This window comes from Pelodiscus sinensis, chromosome 4 (assembly GCF_052426305.1).
Source record: "Pelodiscus sinensis isolate ZL-2025 chromosome 4, ASM5242630v1, whole genome shotgun sequence".
Taxonomy (NCBI): Eukaryota; Metazoa; Chordata; order Testudines; family Trionychidae; genus Pelodiscus; species Pelodiscus sinensis.
In genome coordinates, this window is record NC_143055.1 from 34,836,143 (window position 1) to 34,857,628 (window position 21,486).

The window sequence follows — 21,486 nt, forward strand, 5'->3', positions numbered from 1 at the left end:
AGGCATCTTTTAGGTTGCACTATCAGGGTACATCTACATTGCGGCGTTATTTCAGGATACTTCTGTATCCCCAAAAAGTGTCTTGACAGCGCGCCCGTTATTTCAAAATATCTTTCAAAATAATGGGAGCGCTATTTGATGTCCCTGTAAACCTCATTCCATGAGGATTAAGAGATGTTTTGGAATAGCGGTTCATTTCAAAATTTGGCACTGTAGACTGCGCCAAATTATGAAATAAGCTACTTTGAAATTAATTTGAAATAAGATACACAATTTGCATAGCTCAAATCGTATAGTTTATTTAGAGTTAAGGGTGCAGTGTAGATGAACCCTCTATGTCCACAGAGGCCAGTTAGTGTGCAACATTTTGGTGTACTTTGCAGTTCACACCCCCGTTGACCACATAGTGTGGACATAGCCTTAATAACTGGTTTTACTTTATTTTGTCACTGTAATAACACTATACCGTTATTCTATGAAGATTAGAAGATAACGTTTTTAAGTTTGCAAGAAACTACAATAGAATGGAAACCCTCTTTCCATAATTTGTCCATATTTCTTCCACGAACCAAGACGAGAACTAGGATACGTCATCCATGGTCAACACTGACCGACGGAGGCCAACACACAACAACATTTCTTCCACAGTTTGATGATAAACTGTCTTGTCCTTAGATGCATGCCTTCCTTTGCTCTCCTTTTTTATTTGTGGCTGATTGTGCTCTTCAGCTTTGTTGACTGAAGACTTATTATCTGTTGCACATCATGAGCACTTTTCCTCGTGGACAGTGTTTTTTGTGTGTGTAATATTCCTTTAAACAGTAAAAAAATTATAGGAAACTAAGGGCTTATATGTGGCCCTAACACTGAATCTCTACTTCTTGCCATTAAAAAGGGAGCAATGGGCAGGCTCTTCTGTTTGATCCATTCTGACCCACTCTTCCCCTCCTATGACTGATTCTGCACTAGTATAAAGTATGAGCTTTTGCTTACTGGTGTAAATCAGAGTTGCTCCCCAGTAAATATTACTCTGGGCCTGAGTGACATAGTAGGGTTGACAACTTTTCCAGACATATGGACCAGATTCCACTCACAGCAATGCAGATCTTGTTGGAAAGCTGGCAGCCCTAGGCATGGAATCAGGGAAGACCAACTGGGTCTGCTGCCCACACATTTGGTGGAACTCAGTAAGGGTATGTCTACACTACAAAGTTAATTCGAACTAACAAAAGTTAGTTCAAATTAACTTTGATAGGCACTACACATACAAACCGCTAGTTCGAACTTAATTCGAACTAGCGGAGTGCTTAATTCGAACTAGGTAAACCTCATTCTACGAGGACTAACGCCTAGTTCGAATTAAGTAGTTCAAATTAAGGGCTGTGTAGCCACTTAATTCAAACTAGTGGGAGGCTAGCCCTCCCCAGCTTTCCCTGATGGCCACTCTGGGCACCACCAGGGAAACTCTTCTGCCCCCCTCCCGGCCCCGGAGCCCTTAAAGGGGCACAGGCTGGCTACGGTGCCCGTGCCAGGTGCAAGCCTGCCAGCACCCAGCCAGCAGACCCTGCACCTGGCACGGCACGAGCCAGACACCCGCTGCCACCCAGCCCTCTACCTCTTCCCAGGACCAGGCTGGCAGCTCCCAGGAGCCTGCCCGGGGCCGCAAGAGGCGGGCGCTCACCTGGTCTAGTGCGGACATCGTGGACCTCATCCACGACCTCCACACTAGGCACAGGAAAGTGGCCATCTAGGGCAGGATAGCTGCCAACCTGGCCACCTAGGAGCAGGTGTGCATGAAAATCAAGGTGGTCCAGTGAGACCACCGACCCTGAGCCCTGAGCTTAGAATGGCCATACTGGGTCAGACCAAAGGTCCATCTAGCCCAGTAGCCTGCCTGCCGACAGCGGCCAACACCAGCTACCCCAGAGGGGATGGACCGAAGACAATAACCAAGCCATTTGTCTCGTGCCATCCATCTCCAGCCTTCCTAAACAGAGGCCAGGGACACCATTTATATCCCCTGGCTAATAGCACTCCATGGACCCAGCCTCCATGAATTTATCTAACTTCTCTTTAAATTCTGCTATAGTTCTAGCCTTCACAGCCTTCTGCAGCAAGGAGTTCCACAGGTTGACTATTTGCTTTGGGAAGAAGAACTTTCTGTTGTTAGTTTGAAGCCTGCTACCCATTCGTTTCATTTAGTGTTCTCTAGTCCTTTTATTATGGGAACTAATGAAAACATTTTCTTTATGCACCCTCTCCACACCACTCATGCTTTTATAGACCTCTATCATATGCCCTCTCAGTCTCCTCTTTTCTAAAATCATCTAAAATCTAAGCTGAGAAGTCCCAGTCTCTTTAGCCTCTCTTCATATGGGACCTGTTCCAAACCCCTGAACATTTTAGTTGCCCTCCCCTCTCCCACCCTCTCTCTTCCCCTCTCCCACCTCCTTTTCCCAGTCTCCCCAAGTTTTGTTCAACAAAGAGTTTCTATTTTTGAACACATGTGTCCTTTATTTTGTACATCAGGAAGGAGGATTAGGGAGGGGTAAGTGGAAGGAGGTGAGGGAGGAATGGGGTATGAGCCCTCGATAGGGAGGACTGGGGTGGCTCTGCGGGCTCCTCTCCTGCAGCCCCCCAATTGACACCCTCCCCCCGGATGGCAGCCTGCGGCAAGTGCAGCCGGGCTGATGGCCGAGTGCTGTGATGTGCCGAGTGTGGGCATTCAGGGCACTCCAAGCCAGGACTGCTCTGCAAGCGGGGAACCCCTGAGAACTGTCTGTCCGGGGTGGAGGTCGGGACCCTTTAAGCACAGCCCTCGGCTAGCCTGAGACAGCAGCTCCACACTCTAAGTGCTAATCTGATGCCCTGCCGGCACTGCTTCCGGCCATCCTTAACCTTGGTTCAGGGTCCACTCAATGTGGACATGCTAGTTTGAATTAGCAAAAAGCTAATTTGAACTAGATTTTAGGTCTAGATGCACTAGTTCGAATTAGCTTAGTTCGAATTAACTAAGTTAATTTGAATTAGTGCTGTAGTGTAGACATACCCTAAGGGTGCAGAATACAACCACTGAATCTAGTGGCAACAATCACCTGAAGTCATAAACTCATTAGTCTGACTATTCACAAGGTGAGAGGGATAAGGGCTATAAAAGGAAATAATCTACTCCTTCTAGTTATCTCTAAATTAATGTTCTACTAGCAATCTTCATAACCACTGCCTTACTAATAGATTTAAATTAGTCACCTGCACCAGGTTTCATTTACACTTCAGTAACTAAAGTGATGGTCAAACCTGTCAGAAAGACTTAACCCAAATGGTAACCAAAAAAAAAGTGAAAAGCATAACCTCTCCTGTGATGCTAATTACTTCTTTGAACCTTTATTTTAAGGATAGGTTAAAAATTTCTCTCATAGCTGCTTAACCCAAATCTAGTTATATACAAATATTTTCTTAGCATAGGACATTTGAAATGGACAGTACCTAACTGTCTGTTTCATTTTTTGTTTCTTTTATACTCATTATTCTAGTTAATTGTTATATTTTGACAGTGTGATTTACAGATGCAAACAGCAGACAAGATTTTGTTGTCTGTGTTTCAAGAAGAGAATGGAGTACAGAGTTGATGAAAAGAATTGTTCATGGGCTGGAAAGAGCAATCTGTAATGTAGGATTGTGGGAGCCAAATATGCATTACTTGGATAAGTGATGACTACAAAGAGCCACGATAAATGTCTGAATGGTGTGAACATTAAGAATGAAGACAAGTTACACAATTAGGATGGTACACTGAGTATAACTAGAAATATGAAATTTCAGACTGGATTAGGAGGATAAAAATCCAGAATAAAAAGCTTAGGCTGGATGTTAGGAAAAACAGCATAATAGTGAGGTGTAGTGGGTAATATTTTTCTAAGAGAAGTGATAGAAAATGGATGACTTAAAGCATTTGAAACCTGGATGCAAAAAAACACCAGAAAAAGTATAGTAAGGGATAATCATGCACTGAAAGAGAGATGGGCTCTCTAATTAGTAGCTTTTTTCCCCCCATTTCTGGGACAATCAGTCCAAACAGAAGGAAGCAACAGTTTTCAAGCTACAGGTTGAACCTCTCTAGTCCCGAACACTCTGATCCGGAAACATCTGTTGTCTGGAATGATTTTAGTTAGCCAGATGTCCACTTTTCATGGGTGTGGCCAGGTTTCCCGCAATCCCATAAAGTTTGTTTACAGCCACCAGTCCTACCTCTCAGTGTTCTGTGCTGTTATTTAGCTCTAACTTCCCCCTAAATGTCCTCCAACAGCCTAATAAGCAGTGGAAGTGTTGATAATGCTGCTAGATAATATTGACCTCCCATGGTCTGGAAAATTCCCTGATTTGGAACCGGTCATATCCAGAAGATGCTAGACCAAAGAGGTTCAACCTGTCCATTAATTATATTGAAAATAACCAAGATCTTAGGAACAAAAACCATTAGTTTACTTGTATGTCTATTCATAGATTTATGGTATAGCTTTATCAGTGAAAATGTAAAAAACAGTAAGCTCCTTAGGACGTTCGCATAAAACAGAGCACTACAATGTTATCCAACATACTAAGAAGGATTTTCAGCTCCTCTAATCACAACACATTTGGTTAGAATTGGTGAGAGATTGGTGAATTGTTCTGGAGGAGAGGGAAATAGCAAATATCAATACACAATTTCAAATTACAGGCCTGGTGCAAAATATTATTCTGCACTTTAGGCCTGAGTCAGCACACTCTTATTCATGCAATGATGTTCTGAAGGCAACGGGACTACTTGTGTAAATCAGATCTGCTCCTGCAATTAAGGATTTGCAGGCCTTGTGAGATGAGACTGAATTTGTAAGACATTTCTTGCTTTAAATTATATATGAACTGCATGTTGGCACCTAATCTGGAATGTCTGTTATATTTTCAATGTTCCCTATTTTATATATACAGTAGACTTCTGATAATCCGGCATCTTGGGGACCTAGGTGGTGCTGGATTATCGGATATGCTGGAGTATCGGGAGGTACTCCAGCAGAGGGCTGACACGGGTCTGCTGGTACCCGTACTGCATCCAGGGAGTGGGTGGGGAATGGCACAGTGAGGAGCAAACCCTCCGCAATTTTGCATCCCAGCTGCTCTGCTCCACCGCTTCCCCAAGTCTGCCGCTGCTGAAACTGATGAGCAGCGGACAAGCGGCAGAGCAGAGCAGCTGGGGTGCTGCCGGGTTGGTCCCGCTGTGCCACCCCTCACCCCCCTGCTTGGCACATGGCAGCACCCCAGCTGCTCTGCTCCGCCCCGTCACTTCCTCAAGTCTGCCGCTGCCGCTGCTGAAACTGACTAGCGGCAGACAAGTGGCGGAGCAGAGCAGCTGGGGTGCTGCCGGGTTGGTCCTGCAGCGCCACCCCTCACCCCCCTGCTCAGCAATAACTACTGCAGTTTGGGCGATGGGAAGCCCACTCCCTTCCCGGACACTCTCGGCAGCTGCGCAGGGCTTTCCCGGCCTTCCTGCAAAACGGCGGAGGGTTCGCTCTTTGCTGCGCCATTCCCCGCCCACCCACCGGTGGGATGTACTGCAGGTCCCGGCAGACCCATCACAGAGGTATAATCCTCTTCTCCCTTTCCCTTTACCAGCCAAAAGCGTCCATGGGGCTCACAGCAGCTCAAGTTGTCCGGCTGGCTGGAGCATTTCCGGGTTCCAGTTGGTGCCGGACTATCGGATGCCAGACAATTGGAGTTTTACTGTAGTATTTTGTAGATAATTTCAACCTGACCATGGCAAATACTTACCAGGCAGAGACTGAAAATACTGCACTGCAAATGCGACCGATATTGACACAAGAAAGGTTCCCATGAAGTAGACCTGCAATAAGTTTAGAAGTGAGTATTAGATCAATACAAAGTCAGGGCACTGGCTGTAATTGTACTGATTAATGTAACAATTAAATAATACATACCAGAGTAGAATGCAAAATGTTACTCCAGAAAATTCTTAAGTAAAAATAAAACAAAGCTAAGGAGCATGGATTAATTGATTCTTGATCACTATGACTCCAGCACCTATAAACAAAAATAAAAAGTAATGCTGACTATTTAATATTTCTGTTTTGTACTTCTATAACAATGGGACTACACGACTATATCTACACTGCAAGGTTTTTGCGCAAAAATGGCTGGTTTTGCGCAAAAACCTACAGAGCATCCACACCTCAAATGCACTTTTGTGCAAGTAAATCAACAGTAAAATGGCAGAACAGAGGGCTTTTGCTGGTGTAGGTAAATCTCCTTCTATGAGGCATAACTCCCTTTTGTGCTACAGCTATTGCGCAAAAAGGCACATGTGGATGCTTCAAAGGGGTTTCTTGCACAACAGCATCCATGCAGTGTGGATGCTCTCTTGCGCAAAAGCACATCACTTTTGTAATGCGCTTTGAGGTGTGGACGTGCTCTTGCACAAGAAGTTTTTGCGCAAAAACTCTTGCGCAAAAAGGCTTCTTGTGCAAGAAGTCTGCAGTGTAGATGTAGCCCAAGAGTAAGACTGCTAGCACTGGCCCTACATGACTTATGCAAAGATGCACAGTTACTCAGTAGCAGAACTGAGAATAATGCCCAGTCTCATAAGTCTATGCCTTAACATCTAGGTCATCCTCATTTATCTGTAAGATGGTTCTACAATGCTGCAGATTATCGTGTGAACTTGTAGTACATATTTTACTTCATTTAGATGGCAGAATGGGAATTGTTTTGTGTTGTCAAGAAAACTAAGTCTCTATAAGTCAATGCCTTCAGTCTGTGCTTGGTATCAGAAAATATCTAGAGTCAAACCTTGTCCTTTGAATTCCCTTGCCACCTTCTATGGCTCTTGATTTCAATAAGGAATGGAACTCTCATTTTAGCACACTCCTGTCAGAGGAGTCCCAAAATAGGGAGAGAAATGGCAGGACAGCTGGGTGGAGGGAAGGAATCAAACTGAATGGCATAACTACTCAGCAAGGGTATGTCTACACTACAAAGTTAATTCGAACTAACAGACGTTAGTTCGAATTAACTTTGATAGGCGCTACACATACAAACCGCTAGTTCAAACTTAATTCGAACTAGCGGAGCGCTTAATTTGAACTAGTAAACCTCATTCCATGAGGACTAGCGCCTAGTTCGAATTAAGTAGTTTGAATTAAGGGCTGTGTAGCCATTTAATTCGAACTAGTGGGAGGGTAGCCCTCCCCAGCTTTCCCTGGTGGCCACTCTGGGCACCACCAGGGAAACTCGTCTCCCCCCTCCCGGCCCCGGAGCCCTTAAAGGGGCACAGGCTGGCTATGGTGCCCGTCCCAGGTGCAAGCCTGTCAGCACCCAGCCAGCAGACCCTGCACCTGGCACGGCACGAACCAGCTACCCGCTCCCACCTAGCCCTCCCCCTCTTCCCGGGACCAGGCTGGCGGCTCCCGGGTCCGCAAGAGGCGGGCACCCGCCTGGTCTAGTGCAGAGATCGTGGACCTCATCCACGATGTCCGCTCTAGGCACAGGAAAGTGGCCGTCTAGGGCAGGATAGCTGCCAGCCTGGCCACCCAGGAGCAGGTTTGCATGAAAATCAGGGTGGTCCAGTGAGACCCCCGACCCTGAGCTCTGAGCTTAGAACGGCCGTACTGGGTCAGACCAAAGGTCCATCTAGCCCAGTAGCCTGTCTGCCGACAGTGGCCAACACTAGGGACCCTGGAGGGGATGGACCGAAACAATGACCAAGCCATTTGTCTCGTGCCATCCATCTCCAGCCTTCCACAAACAGAGGCCAGGGACACCATTTCTACCCCCGGCTAATACCACTCCATGGACCCAACCTCCATGACTTGATCTCACTTCTCTTTAAACTCTGTTCTAGTTCTAGCCTTCACAGCCTCCTGCAGCAAGGAGTTCCACAGGTTGACTATTTGCTTTGGGAAGAAGAACTTTCTGTTATTAGTTTGAAGCCTGCTACCCATTCATTTCATTTAGTGTCCTCTAGTCCTTCTATTATGAGAACTAATGAAGAACTTTTCTTTATGCACCCTCTCTACACCACTCATGCTTTTATAGACCTCTATCATATCCCCCCTCAGTCTCCTCTTTTCTAAGCTGAGAAGTCCCAGTCTCTTTAGCCTCTCTTCATATGGGACCTGTTCCAAACCCCTGATCATTTTAGTTGCCCTCCCCTCTCCCACACTCTCTCTTCCCCTCTCCCACCTCCTTTTCCCAGTCTCCCCGAGTTTTGTTCAATAAAGAGAGTTTCTATTTTTGAACACATGTGTCCTTTATTTTGTACATCAGGAAGGGAGGCTAGCGAGGGGTAAGTGGAAGGAGGTGAGGGAGGAATGGGGTACGAGCCCCCGATGGGGAAGACTGGGGTGACTCTGCGGGTTTCTCGGGGTGGAAGCTCTCCTGCAGCCCCCTGATTGACACTCCCCCCCCGGATGGCAGCCTGCGGCAAGTGCAGCCGGTCTGATGGCCGAGTGCTGTGATGTGCCAAGTGTGGGCACTCAGGGCACTCCAAGCCAGGACTGCTTTGCAAGCGGGGAACCCCTGAGAACTGTCTGTCCGGGGTGGGGGTTGGGACCCTTTAAGCACAGCCCTTGGCTAACCTGAGACAGCAGCTCCACACTCTAAGTCCTAACCTGATGCCCTGCCAGCACTGCTTCCGGCCATCCTTAACCTTGGTTCTGGGTCCACTCAATGTGGACATGCTAGTTCGAATTAGCAAAATGCTAATTCGAACTAGTTTTTAGGTTTAGATGCACTAATTTGAATTAGCTTAGTTCGAATTAACTAATTTGAATTAAGTTAGTTCGTATTAGCGCTGTAGTGTAGACATACCCTATTTCCAGAATTCATCTGTCTGATGTGACGGAATTGTGAGTACTGACATAATAGAAAAGTTGGAAAAGATAGCAAGGATTGAAGAGAGGTTACAAGTTGATTTGAGGATTCTGGTTCTCATGTCAAACTTGAGGTCTGATGGTTTGAACTTGATGTTGCAACTGATATTTGTTTTTCCTTCATTTGTGGCATAAGATGCTTCCTCTGCTGTGGCAATGTAAAAGAAGGCTGCTGATGCTGAAAATATTGCCTTTCTGAATAATAAGATGATGAGGAAGAAGAGGAATGGCATTTTCCATGGCACCTGAAGAAAGGTCTCAAATTCCTCCTCTGAGTTAGATGGACACCTACATGACCTGCAGTAGATCTCAGATCCTTCATTGTCTCCAGTATCTCCTTGGCGTTATTACTAAATTACCCCAAGACCTGTGAAGGGAAGATCTTCTACCTTTGATTTTGGTTTCACGTGGGAGCACTGGTCTACACTAGGGAGTTATTTTGAAATAACAAGTGGAGCACCCACACTAGCAGTCTACTATTTTGAAATAAGGGGCTGGTTATTTCAAAATAATAACTCCTGCTTTCCACGAGGAATAACGCTTATTTCCAAATAGTTATTTCAAAGTAGCAGTAGTGTGGATGCTTCACTGCTGCTATTTCGAAATAACTACTCTCCAGAGTCATTCAAAGTAATTACTTCCCAGTGCTTCCTGGGGCTCTAAGTTGAGGTAGTAGCACCTCTACATTAAGGGAGCTTGCCTCAAATTAATTTCAAAGCTTTCCCGCAGCGTGGACACGCTATTTCAAAAGAGTTATTTCTGAAGTTATTATTTTGAAATAATTTCCTAATGTAGACATGCTTGGAGAGTAGTGTTCCCTCTAAGCTGCATGGCAGCACAGATTCACAGGTAATTAATTAGCCCTGCCCAGTCAGTGGCTCAGGGCTCTGTGAAAGGAGCTGACAAACTAGGCTGATTAATCATCTGTGAAGCTGTGCCACCGTGCAGCTTAGTGGGAATACTGCCAGAGAGTACATGAGCTGAGCCAAGCAGGTCTGAATATCATGACAGCTGAAGTACCCACTCCCACTGCTGAATCTATAGCATGTAAAGAATCTCTCAGCAGGTTTAGCCTCTGCCTGCCTCTGTACTTTCACGCTGTTGGCCAGATTCCTTAGCTCTTTGGGGAGTGCTTTGGAAAGCATGAATATTGTTTCCCATAACTGACATTAATAATTCAACATTGCTGTCAGCACCATTTGCTCCTCTAATTCTGAGCAATGCTGATAAAAACACCTGTCTGTCAGTTGCATCCATATTCTTTTACTTCCTGTTAGAAGGCATGGAATGTAATTGACCTCTTCTGAATCTTTGATCTACCCCTGCCATCACTAGAGTCTTAGGGATAGAGTGTGCATGAAAGAATAAAAACTAGTAGGTCAATAGATATAATGTGTCAGCATTTTTCAATATAGCCTAACAAAGTGAAGGAGTAGACCAACTTATCTAATATTGTAAAGAGAACCTTATTTTAAAACAGGATTGAGGTTTCTTCCAGTGTGACTTATGAAATTGTAGTGCCATTGCCCCTTTGTCCATAAGTTTGTGGAACTGTAAAGCCTCATCATAAGGAAAGGAAAGTGAAGTGACTCCAATATTTTCATACAGGAAAGAGTCGTCATCATCATCATCAAGTTCTGGCTCCAAATCTTGATACCCTATATAAGCTGCACTCTTCTGAAAGAGTATCAGAAATTAAGGTGGGAGAATGTGCCAGGGAAATAGGTGAAGTTTGCTGATCTTGGACTCTCAGGGATGAAGAATAAGACACTTTCCTACCCCTCAGATGAAAGTGATTCTGACAAGAATTCAGAACAATCCTATATTGTCTATGTGAATAAGGCCATTCAGCACACCGTGGTATCTGCCAGTTATGCCACTAACCAAACTCAGGGTCCATGTCACATCTAGGAAGCTATGTTGTTCTCTAGGCACCAAACCTAGAAATATATTCTTATGAGCACAGAAACTGTATAGTATGTGGTTATACCTAATGTGAGTCGATCCTTCCTCAGACTGTGTATACAATCTCAGATCCAATCAGATCAGGCAGGTTATGGAGAAACTAAAGGACCTGGCATGTGTAAAATTTTCTGTTTCTCTCTTTAGGACAACTGAGGAGGATAACTAGTTGGAGTTTTCCTATTATCCCTTAGTGGAAGAAATCATTTTAGTCCATTGTAGATCTGCCAACAAATCTGATTTCAGATCTGCAAGATGCTGTTGCAATAGGGGCTAGTATAATTTGAATGGGTGATGAAGAATCAACTGTCGGCTCTGGAACGATCTTCAGGTGTGACATGATCATCAGGAGTGGTGGATAATCTATCCTGAACTTGAATCTACCTTAGTCTTTGATTTAGGGTTCGGTGTTCTCTGATGTGTATCTGAGGGATACGAGAAATGTTTTCAATGTGGTTTAGCCCTACTAATGGAAGCCTTCTTGCCTTACACAGTTTTCCTTGGAACCAAAGCAGAAGGATCCAAAGGCTCTAATTTCTGAGGCCAACTCTGATGGAGTCTGAGCATGTTGAAGTCGGATCCAATTATCTGCAAACTTACTGTACTGAGGTCTTGGATCCTGATCCTGAGGTAGATACTGGAAACTTTTGTATAGTACTCTTCATCTTCTTAGTTGCTGATAGGTCAGGAACTGACATTGGCCTTTTTAACTTAGAAGCAGACTCTGTAGATGAATTGGTTCTGGAAGGTTTTGCAGCCAGAACTTCTTACAGCCTGTTTTAGTGTACCTTGTAAGTTCTTGGGATATGTACTCTAGAGGGAGCACCATGAAGAAAAGTGCCCTCTGGTATAGGCATCTGACACCGGGAACACTGTTGAACATACACGTATCTTTTGAAGCTAGGTCTCTTAGCTTTTGGATCCACCATGGAACTTGTAGTCAGAACTGAAGGATTAACTGACTTATCCTAAGACTAAAAATCTAACCGCTAAGATATAGCACTGAGTTCTTGAGAGAGGAGAATCTGGGTTTGCTGGAACTGGAAAAGTTCACATCTGCCTAACATTGGAAATAACAGGCAGCAAGGAGCCCCACACCCCCTTTTTTATAGCCCTGCCCTCAGAATGTTCAGGAATGTAGGGGGAAGGATCTTTAACGGGCACGGCGATGATGCGTTTCCACTGTTTGAGTGCTCACAATAGCAAATAATGTGAGTGGGAATATGCAAATGACACTGGAAGAAAAACCAGAATTTCCAAAATGAAGGCCAATAACAAAGCAAGTAGAAATAAATGGAAGCCTGTTCCTAAGTCAATACTTTGTTATCCCTCATTAGCTTTTTAAAATACAATCTTAGACATTTTACAAACAGAACAGGTACAGATTGCTAGAGCCTAGTTTGGCAATAAAATTTAAGGTTACACCATGGGGTTGGAGCACTCAACTAGCCCTAGTGACATTTTTAAAAGTAACAAGTAAGAAAATTCTAGCTCTTTGTACTAAAAGATGAAAATATAAGCTCACCTTTGATAAAGCTCCTGAAGGATAGAAATATTGCTAGAATGGAGGGTCCTGTTGATTTCTAAGTGATCTAAAATGTAGGGAGGAATGGAATTACCTTCTTCCATGAGCAGGGCCAAATTAAAAAATCCCTAAAATAAATAAAATATACAATTATATAGAAAATACATGAATCTAAGCCCTGATTCTGCACCACTGAGTTCAATGAAAGTGTTATCGCTGAGAAATGGACTGAGCTATGACAGAATGTAAATAATTTCAATTACTTTTTATCTTTTCCATATGGTTCTGTGATCTTTACTGAAAAAACATGAGTGCCTTATTTCCCCCATATGATACATTTACAAGAGCATCAGAAACAACAAAACAGTTACCAGGCTAATTCTATGCTCATGTTAATATTGAGCTTCATTTTCTCAAATTACCTTCCTAAAGATCTAATTTTTTCATCCCTAGATACTTTCTAAATACAGGTAGTCCCCGAGTTACGCGGATCCGACTTATGTCGGATCCGCAATTACGAACGGGGATTTTCTCGCCCCGGAGGACTCGAGCGGCGGGACGCCTGGTCCCGCCGCCCGCCTCCTCCGGGGCGAGAAAAGCTGCTCCCCGTCTCCCTGGTCTGCTGTGGGAGCCAGCAGACCAGGGAGACGGGGAGCAAAGCGGCGCAGGACCCAGGGCCGGATCCGCGGCCGCTTCCAGATCAGCTGGAAGCGCCGCGGGTCGGGCCGGGTCCTGCGCGGCTTTGCTCAGCGTCTCCCTGGTCTGCTGGGGGGGGGGGACGCAGCTAGTGCCCCCCCCAGCAGACCAGGGAGATGTGGAGCAAAGCCCGGGGCCTGTGGTAGAGCAGGTGGGGCGCTGCCGTTTGGTCCCGCAGCACCGCTCCTTGGTGCTACTGGACCAACCCGGCAGCACCCCAGCTGCTCAGCCCCAGGAGTCCTGATTCAGCCGCTGCTGATCAGTTTCAGCAGTGGCTGAATCAGGACGCCTGGGGCAGAGCAGCTGGGGTGCTGCTGGGTTGGTCCAGTAGCGCCGAGAAGCGGCTGCGCTACTGGACCAACCCAGCAGCACCCGAGCTGCTCTACCCCAGGCGTCCCCAAGTTAGCCACTGCTGAAACTGACCAGCGGCTGACTACAGGAAGCCCGAGGCAGAGTTGCTCTGCCCTAGGCTTCCTGGAATCAGCTGCTGATCAGTTACAGCAGCAGCTGACTTGGGGACGCCTGGGGTTCTTAAGTTGAATCTGTATGTAAGTCAGAACTGGTGTCCAGATTCAGCAGCTGAATCTGGATGCCAGTTCCGACTTACATACAGATTCAACTTAAGAACAAACCTACAGTCCCTATCTTGTACGTAACCCGGGGACTGCCTGTATAGCAATAGCTGAAGAGCACATCACTCCAGCATGTTTTATGTTCTAGAGAAATACAAGGACTCAAAGCAGAAATGTACCATATTCATTCCCAATTAGTCTCCTCCCATGTAACTCTACTGACTCCATTGGAAGTTTCAAACATGCATCTCAGAGTAGTATTTAGCTCAAAATGACTTGGGCTCTGATCCTGCAATTGCATCTGAATGTGCTTGGGGAAATTTCTGACTTAAGTGGGATGCTGCAGAAGTACAAGGATCTGTGTGGATGCGGTTGCAGGATGAAGCTTTGATGTGTCTTTCACATTTAAAATTGAAGACACTTGTTTCTCTTTGCTTTCCGCTTTCCGCTGCTATTGCAGACACTGGACATTTTTTTGTTTCAAGATCCTCAGAGTGGGTCCCGACTCTAGTAGCTTGCCGGGCCCTGGGCAAGGTGGGGGGAAGCAGGATGGCACCACAGTCCCAGAAGGTGCAAGGCCTTGGGCAGAATGGGCAGGGTGGACTGGGCAGGCACTATTCTCCCGCCTCCAGAGAGCTGACTGGACAATTTAAAGGGCCTAGAGCTCCAGATGCCACCGCTCCTGTCATAGCAATGTTCATGCCCGGGAGCCCTGGGCTCTTTTGAATTGCAGGTCTCTGAGGCAGCTAGCCGCTTTGTCCCGACCCCATCAGTGGGCCTGGGTACAAAGTCTTGGAATATCTTGGCATTACGAGAGGATATATGCTGAATTTTTTTGCTGTTTGTGGAAACAAACTGGGCCAGGTTTATCCCAGAAGTAACTCTTGACTTTAAGGGAAATGCACCATTATTTTTAACTTGTATTACAGTAACACCCAAAAGAGTAATGTCAAACTAGGCTCTTCACCTTTGGCCTAATTTTAGTTCCTTTTAGTGTTAAAGAGCAAACTCCTGACTCAGATCATACATGAAAATAAGTGATACATTTATACTAGCAGGTGTGTTCGCTGTATAGGTGTAACAAACCAAAGTAACCAGTATTCTGGCTATTCACAGCTTATTCATAGAACTGATATTTCAAGAAGATAGTTTTATAACAGTGAAAATACCTGTGATTCTCCCTCTAATGCAGCTTTTGCATACATCCGCACAGACAACTCGAGGTCTTTAGAGTGGTTCTGGTAACCATAATAATAGAAGTCTCCCATCTTCAGGTAAGCTGTGGAAGGTAACAGTATCAGGGCATTAAAAATATTAGTATTGAGTAGGGATGTTAAAATTAGATTAACCAACTAATCGAATAGTCGATGGAATTTCCATTGACTATTTGATTAGTCAATAAGGGCGCTTCTGCTTTGAAATATAGCAAGAGCCACCCAGAAGTTGGTGATGCCTGGGATGGCTTTTAAGGACTCCTGTTTCTGATAGAGAATTGTGGTGGAATGCTCCACAAGAGGAATCTTGGTCCAAGTGTGTATGAACATCGATATGATCACTACAAAAGCCTATACTGCAGAGTTTATAAACCTCACAGGAGCCTGTGTTGCAGACTTTATAAGCTTTAGCAATCAGCTCCTGTAGAATCATATAATCATAGAGTTGGAAAAGACCTCAGAAGGTGATCAAGTCCAGCCCCCTGCTCTAGGCAGGACCAATCCCAACTAAATCAACCCAGCCAGGGCTTTGTCAAGCCGAGATTTAAACACCGCTAGGGATGGAGACTCCACTACTTCCCTAGGTAACCCATTTCAGTGCTTCACTACCCTCCTAGTGAAATAGTTTTTCCTAATATCCAACCTGGACCTCTCCCACCACAACTTGAGACCATTGCTCCTTGTTCTGCCATCTGTCACTACCGAGAACAGCCTCTCTCCATCCTCTTTGGAACCTCCCTTCAGGAAGTTGAAGGCTGCTGTCAGATCCCTCCTAACTTCACTTCTGCAGACTAAACAGACTCTATAAACTGTAGAGTTTATAAATTTTCTATGGGCTCAATCCCACTACTGTCAGTGGAAGATTTGCCACTGACTTCAATCAGTGCAAGACTGAGAACTTACTAACAAACAAAAATTTGTAGTTTTTTAAAGATTCATTCCAAAAGAGAGCAGGTGTGAAATCCTGCCTCCATTTGAGTCAAGGGACGTTTTGCAATTGATTTCACCCCAGGAGTCTGATGAAATTTAGATGCTTCTCTCACATAAGATTATGCTCATGACGTGTATAAGTGCTGTCAGCTAAATCACAGGATGTTACAAACTCTATTAGAAAAACCTGTGGTGCTTGTAAGTTCCAGTGAGTGAATCATTCTCAGCAGAGCTGGATATAGACTCCTATGGTTCTAGCTTAAAATACTGTGTTGTTTTTTTGTTTCATTGAATAGCTTGCATTATTTTATACTATACTTATAACAATAACAATGAAACATTGTCTCAGAATGTAATGTAGCAATTGTATCAGTGTTTTAAAATAGGGATAAACTTTTTTGAATCTTATAATTCACTTAGGAAACTAAGCTCCAATAAAAGTCTAAGATTGATAAGAATGTAAGACCTTTCTTTCCTGAATTTGCTCATTTGCATAAATATTTCACACAGTATTCCAAGTTGTTACATTCTCATTGTAACCAATTATTAAAACTGAAATCCTATTCAGGATCTGAATTAATAAAAAAAAATGATATACATACCAAAGGCAGGAGCATTGATTTGAGATATGGAGAAATTATAGTATCGCCAAACACAATTAGTAGCTAAGTATCTTCTTGCTAGTTCCTGGAAAGAAAATGAGTGCTTCCATTTATATCACAGGAAAGTTATTAGTATTACATATACTGATGATTTTACCGCTGATTTTAAAAGACCATGTATTGTGAATAAATTTACTTACAGGTTTCTCTTCACAGATATGTGCTAAGTTTGTCTGTGACACTTCAATCCCAGCCTCTGCTGCTAAAACATAATGCAGCAGAGCTTCATGCCTAAAATAGATGACAAAAATAGAAAAAAAACTGGAATCACAAGGATTTAGAGAGAAACACTACATAAATTCTGGAGCATCCATTTGGCAAGCAGAACTGTGAGCAAGGTTTAGAAAGAAATGACTAGATATTCCATGCAACAGCTACATCAACTGGCCACATTTGGTATAACAGAACAGAATTTGGTCTAGAGTTGTTTCAGCATCTTCTCTTCTGCTTTGAGATAGATTCGGCTTCATAGGAGGTTTTATTCTTTTAAAATGCACCTGCAAGAATACTGGGTGTTTAAGGCTGAATTGTGACACTAAGTAAGAGCCTTTTTCAAGACTTAATAACCCTTAATAACATTTCAAAGTGATAATAACCCTTTTTATAAATGACATATTTAATGAACTTCATCCCCCACAACCTCAAACAAAAACACGCCACCCACCACCACTTACATGGACTTAACATTAAATTTGTCAAATTCACTTCTGCTTATCTGTCTCTCCCACCACCCTTCTTTTCCTATAATTTGTCAGTCTTCCTTGTGTGTGTGTGTCCATTTACGCATGCACAAAATCTATCCCCCAGTCCTGGCTGTGGCCTCCAGGCACTATTGCAATGCAAATAATAAAAGTCAAGGTCACATTTTCAGTAACTGGCAGTCTGCTAGTGATTCTGATCCTCCAGGTAGCTCCTGTTTCCTCGTCTCCTTCACTCATAAAGGCCAGGACCTCCACAAAATGGGCTTTAAAAATGGGGGTGATTTTTGTTCACTTTCTGGGTTTAGAACCCCCAGAAATCACATAAGGTGTTCTCTGCAACTATGAAGTCTAGAAACAGTTAGGCTATGGCTACACTGTAGCCTTCTTGCAGAGAAGCTTATGCAAATGGAGCAACTGCTTTTGCGCAAGAGGCTTTTGCACAAAAAGGAGCTGTATAAATGGCTTTTTAAGCAAAAACCCCTTCTTGCCCAAGACCCGGTCTTCCTAATTTTTTGAGGAAGAACAGCTCTTGCACAAGAGGGGGGTTTTGCACAAAAAGGAGCCGTCTACACAGCTCCTTTTTGTGCAAAAGCCTCTTGCGCAAAAGCGGCTGCTCATTAATTATGCAAATGAAGCACAGCGATATTTCTTACCAAGCTTCATTTGCACTAGCTTTTCCGCAAGAAAGCAACAGTGTAGCCACAGCCTTAGTGGTCTTTCAAATGAAAATTAAGCTTCTCCTATAATTCCATGAGGCTAAGGCTGATATCCAAAACAATAAAATAATACCACCCTGATCTTATCTAGTGTTTCTCATCAGCAGGCCAAAAAAGTGCTTCACAAAGGAGGTCAGTATCATTATCCCATTTTACAGATGGGGAAATCAAGGCAACAGAGAAGCAAGTGAGAATTGGCTGCACTGTATTCCAGCTGCCCCATGTAAATAAGCAGGCTTGTTTCCTATCTTCCTACTGCTTCTACAGGATTCCAAAGCATTCTTTTCACTGAACTGTCTGAAGCAGTAATGGGCAACCTACAGTCTATGGGTCACACACAGCTCATTGGAGTAAGCCACTGGCAGGCTCCCCGATGGGTTGTTTGCCTTGTCTCCGCAGATATGACCATCCACAACTCCCATTGGCCGTGGTTCGCAGGAATGATGAATCATGACCAATGGCAGCTGCAGCAGTCATACCTGCAAATGCAAGGTAAACAACCTGTCTGGTGACCAACCAGAGGCTTACCCTGACAAGTTTCAGGTGGCCTACAGGTCACAGATTGCCTACCACTGCTCTGAAGTCTTCTAGAAACAGCTGGGACAAGAACAGTCAACACCATGTGTTTCCACGCTCGATCCACAAGTACTTTGAGGATTACCAGAGGCGATCCATCAGTTAGGGATCTCTAGCACATGAAAAACACTTTGTTCAGCAAAACAGTACATTAAGGCTGTGGCCTAATTTGTTTAACAGCGAGTGGTAGCCAACTCTCAAAGCTCTGCTACATTGTCAGCACTACCTTCTGCAACAAACTGAAATTCTATCAGTGTGTGAGATGCATGGTGACAATTCAAAACCAGAGGTTTTCAGTGTGAACTAAAGATCAGAACGATCAACAAATTGAATAATGCGAGACTTCCATAACTAGTCACCAGATTGTCCAAACATTCTGTGCAGTCTCAAATCTTACTACATATTTTAGAGGTGTGTGTCCGTCCGTCTGTTTGTCTGTCTGTGAGTCCATTGTTCAAGAACCCTTCCTAAATGGTAAGAGCTAGGACCACCATATTTGGCATGCAGCTTCCTCTTATCATAACTTAAAGCAAGATCAGGGTTTGGTCACGCAGAAGAATGGGATATGCCTGGAATTCAATTGTTTCTCATAAAATGGAAAGGGCGGAGTTTGGCAGAAGGGATACTTGTACTGCAGAATGACCAAAGGGGAGCAGCAAAGAACCAGAAATGGGGACAAGGACAGTGATAATTCTATTAGGCCAGCAGGAGGCAGGGGTGGAGATATGAACAGCTAAACACTATATATTTCAGAGAGTTTATCTGTTATTAAGGGACTTACATCATAGAACCCCAGCTCTATGCTCAGCTATTGACACAGAGGTCTCATTGATTTCAGTGGGAATGGCTTGGGGATAATTGAGGACAGAATTGAGTCAATAGGGCCTCTTTCACACAGGTATCTTCTCTAGCACCCTGTGAACTAATGGAGCTAAAATAGGGTGTTGTTTAAAATAAACGATTAGGCTGATTAAAGGTTGACACATTAGAAAATGCTACATAAAAACTAAATTGCAGAGTGCTTCCAATTTTTATGACACAGAGGTCAAGTTGTCTGATTTGAATGAATAAGCATATAAACCCTCATATTTAGAATATAAATCCACCACAAATGACAGAGGTAAGGAAGAAACTTATATTATAAATAGATTATTTCTTGCATCTTTTTCTAGGACTAATCACTGCTAAGAGCAGGATACTAGATGGACCACTGCCCTCATCCAGTGCCTGCATGCAGAAACTGAGATGCTTATGCCTGCAAATAAGCATGTATGCCGAACGGAGCACAAACTTAGAGGCTGCGTTTAGGCTCCTTTGGCTATTTAGTGCCTCTTGTTTGGCTCCTTTGACATTGTAACCCCTTAGCTGCAAATGGCAAACCAGAGCCAATGGGAGCTGTGAGGCTCCGTGGCCGCAGAGCCAGTAAATAAACACACTGGAGCGGCCAGTTAGCAAGTTTCTCAGAATGGTTTTATGGATCACTTTGAGAAACACTGCTCTAGGGGAAATTTTAGACCAAAAAATGAGACAAAAAAATGCTGACAGAAAAAAAAATCACATGATGGAGAGAATGAAATAGGGCTGACAGTTTATGTTATTTGTTTTTTCCTCCGTTTACTTCTCTCAAAGTTCAAGAAAGGCCATAGGGCAAAAACAGTCATCTTGTTGCCATGGTGTTGATGCAGAGTAAATTTTATTTCTTCATTATGTACTCTCATAAACTGCAGAATGACCTCCCAAAATACCAGCTCAGAGCTACATGAATATTTTGGAAAGAATATTGCAGACAAATCTAAGATGTCTAATGTGAAATCATAAAATTATACAACATAAAGAAAGAAAAATAAAAAGAAAGAAAATATTGTTTTGCGAAAAGGAGATAATGTTACAGTTAAGTGCCATGGGAAGTGGCATAAAATCCATCTGGAAACCATTAGAGAGGCATTTGGGCTACTGATATACGTTAAAGCATCATGGAATAAAAACATCATTTGGGAGGAAATTTACAACAGAGAGAATTGAAGAAAAACTGCACAAGCAGGTGGCAACCAGTGGGTGCATTAAGTGATTGATATCAGTAAGCTAGCTGGCTGCTACTATGAATTAAAAAGATGTGGGGCAACCTTTTCAAAAGCATCTAAGTCATGTGGGACCCTAAGTCTCATAGAAAGTCCAGGGACTTAGATTCCTGAGTGGCTCAGTCACCTTTGATATTTTCAAAAGCACTTAAGTCCTCTGGACTTATGGGTATGTCTAGGATTACTGGATGTGATTGCAGCTCAAGTACACATACCCGAGTTTGCTTTAATCTCGCTAATTCAGGACTCGAAGCAGCAAAGTTGGACAGCATCTGCTTCAATGCAATCTACACAAGCCAGCCCGGAACCCTGAGTACTTACTCATTAGGCTAGCTTGCACTGAAGCTCTTGCTGCCGTGGCCTCATTGCTTCAGAACCTGAGACAGTTTTAATTTAGACATTCACAGTGCAGTTACACTCAGATTCTTGAGTAGCTAACATTTTTGAAAATATACTTAGGAAACTAAGTGACTTAGGCACTTCTGAAAATTTTACCTATGGACTTACATAGGCACATTGTTAATTGTTAAGTATCAGAGGGGTAGCCATGTTAGTCTGAATCTACAAAAGAGGCGAGGAGCTCTGTGGCACCTTATAGACTAACAGAAGTGTTGGAGCATAAGCTTTCGTGGGCAAAGACCCACTTCGTCAGATGCCAGATCTGACAAAGTGGGTCTTTGCCCACGAAAGCTTATGCTCCAACACTTCTGTTAGTCTATAAGGTGCCACAGGACTCCTCGCCGCTTTTGTTTATATGTTGTACGTCTATTTTAGTGTGTCTGGAATTTTTTTATTCTAAGATCTTTGGGACAGACATTGTATTTTCCTGCCTTTGTGCTGCTTTGCCCAATGAGATCCCAATTCCAATTGTTTTCCCCCTTTAATGTATTAATTTTAATCGATTTTTGTGGGAACAATTTTGACGTGAAATGA

At 43.8% G+C, this 21,486-nt stretch overlaps 1 protein-coding gene across 1 annotated transcript in view; it reads right to left on the minus strand.

Annotated features, from left to right (window-relative positions):
* SEL1L3 (SEL1L family member 3) overlaps nt 1-21,486 on the minus strand; it is a 66,776-nt gene that overhangs the window by 2,639 nt on the left and 42,651 nt on the right. The window contains exons 18-23 of the mRNA XM_006138169.5: nt 16,623-16,713; nt 16,423-16,507; nt 14,846-14,955; nt 12,409-12,536; nt 5,973-6,075; nt 5,806-5,878 (exon numbers count right to left, since the gene is read on the minus strand). Coding sequence (XP_006138231.2) covers nt 5,806-5,878; nt 5,973-6,075; nt 12,409-12,536; nt 14,846-14,955; nt 16,423-16,507; nt 16,623-16,713 — 590 coding nt within the window. The remainder of the gene's footprint in view (nt 1-5,805; nt 5,879-5,972; nt 6,076-12,408; nt 12,537-14,845; nt 14,956-16,422; nt 16,508-16,622; nt 16,714-21,486) is intronic.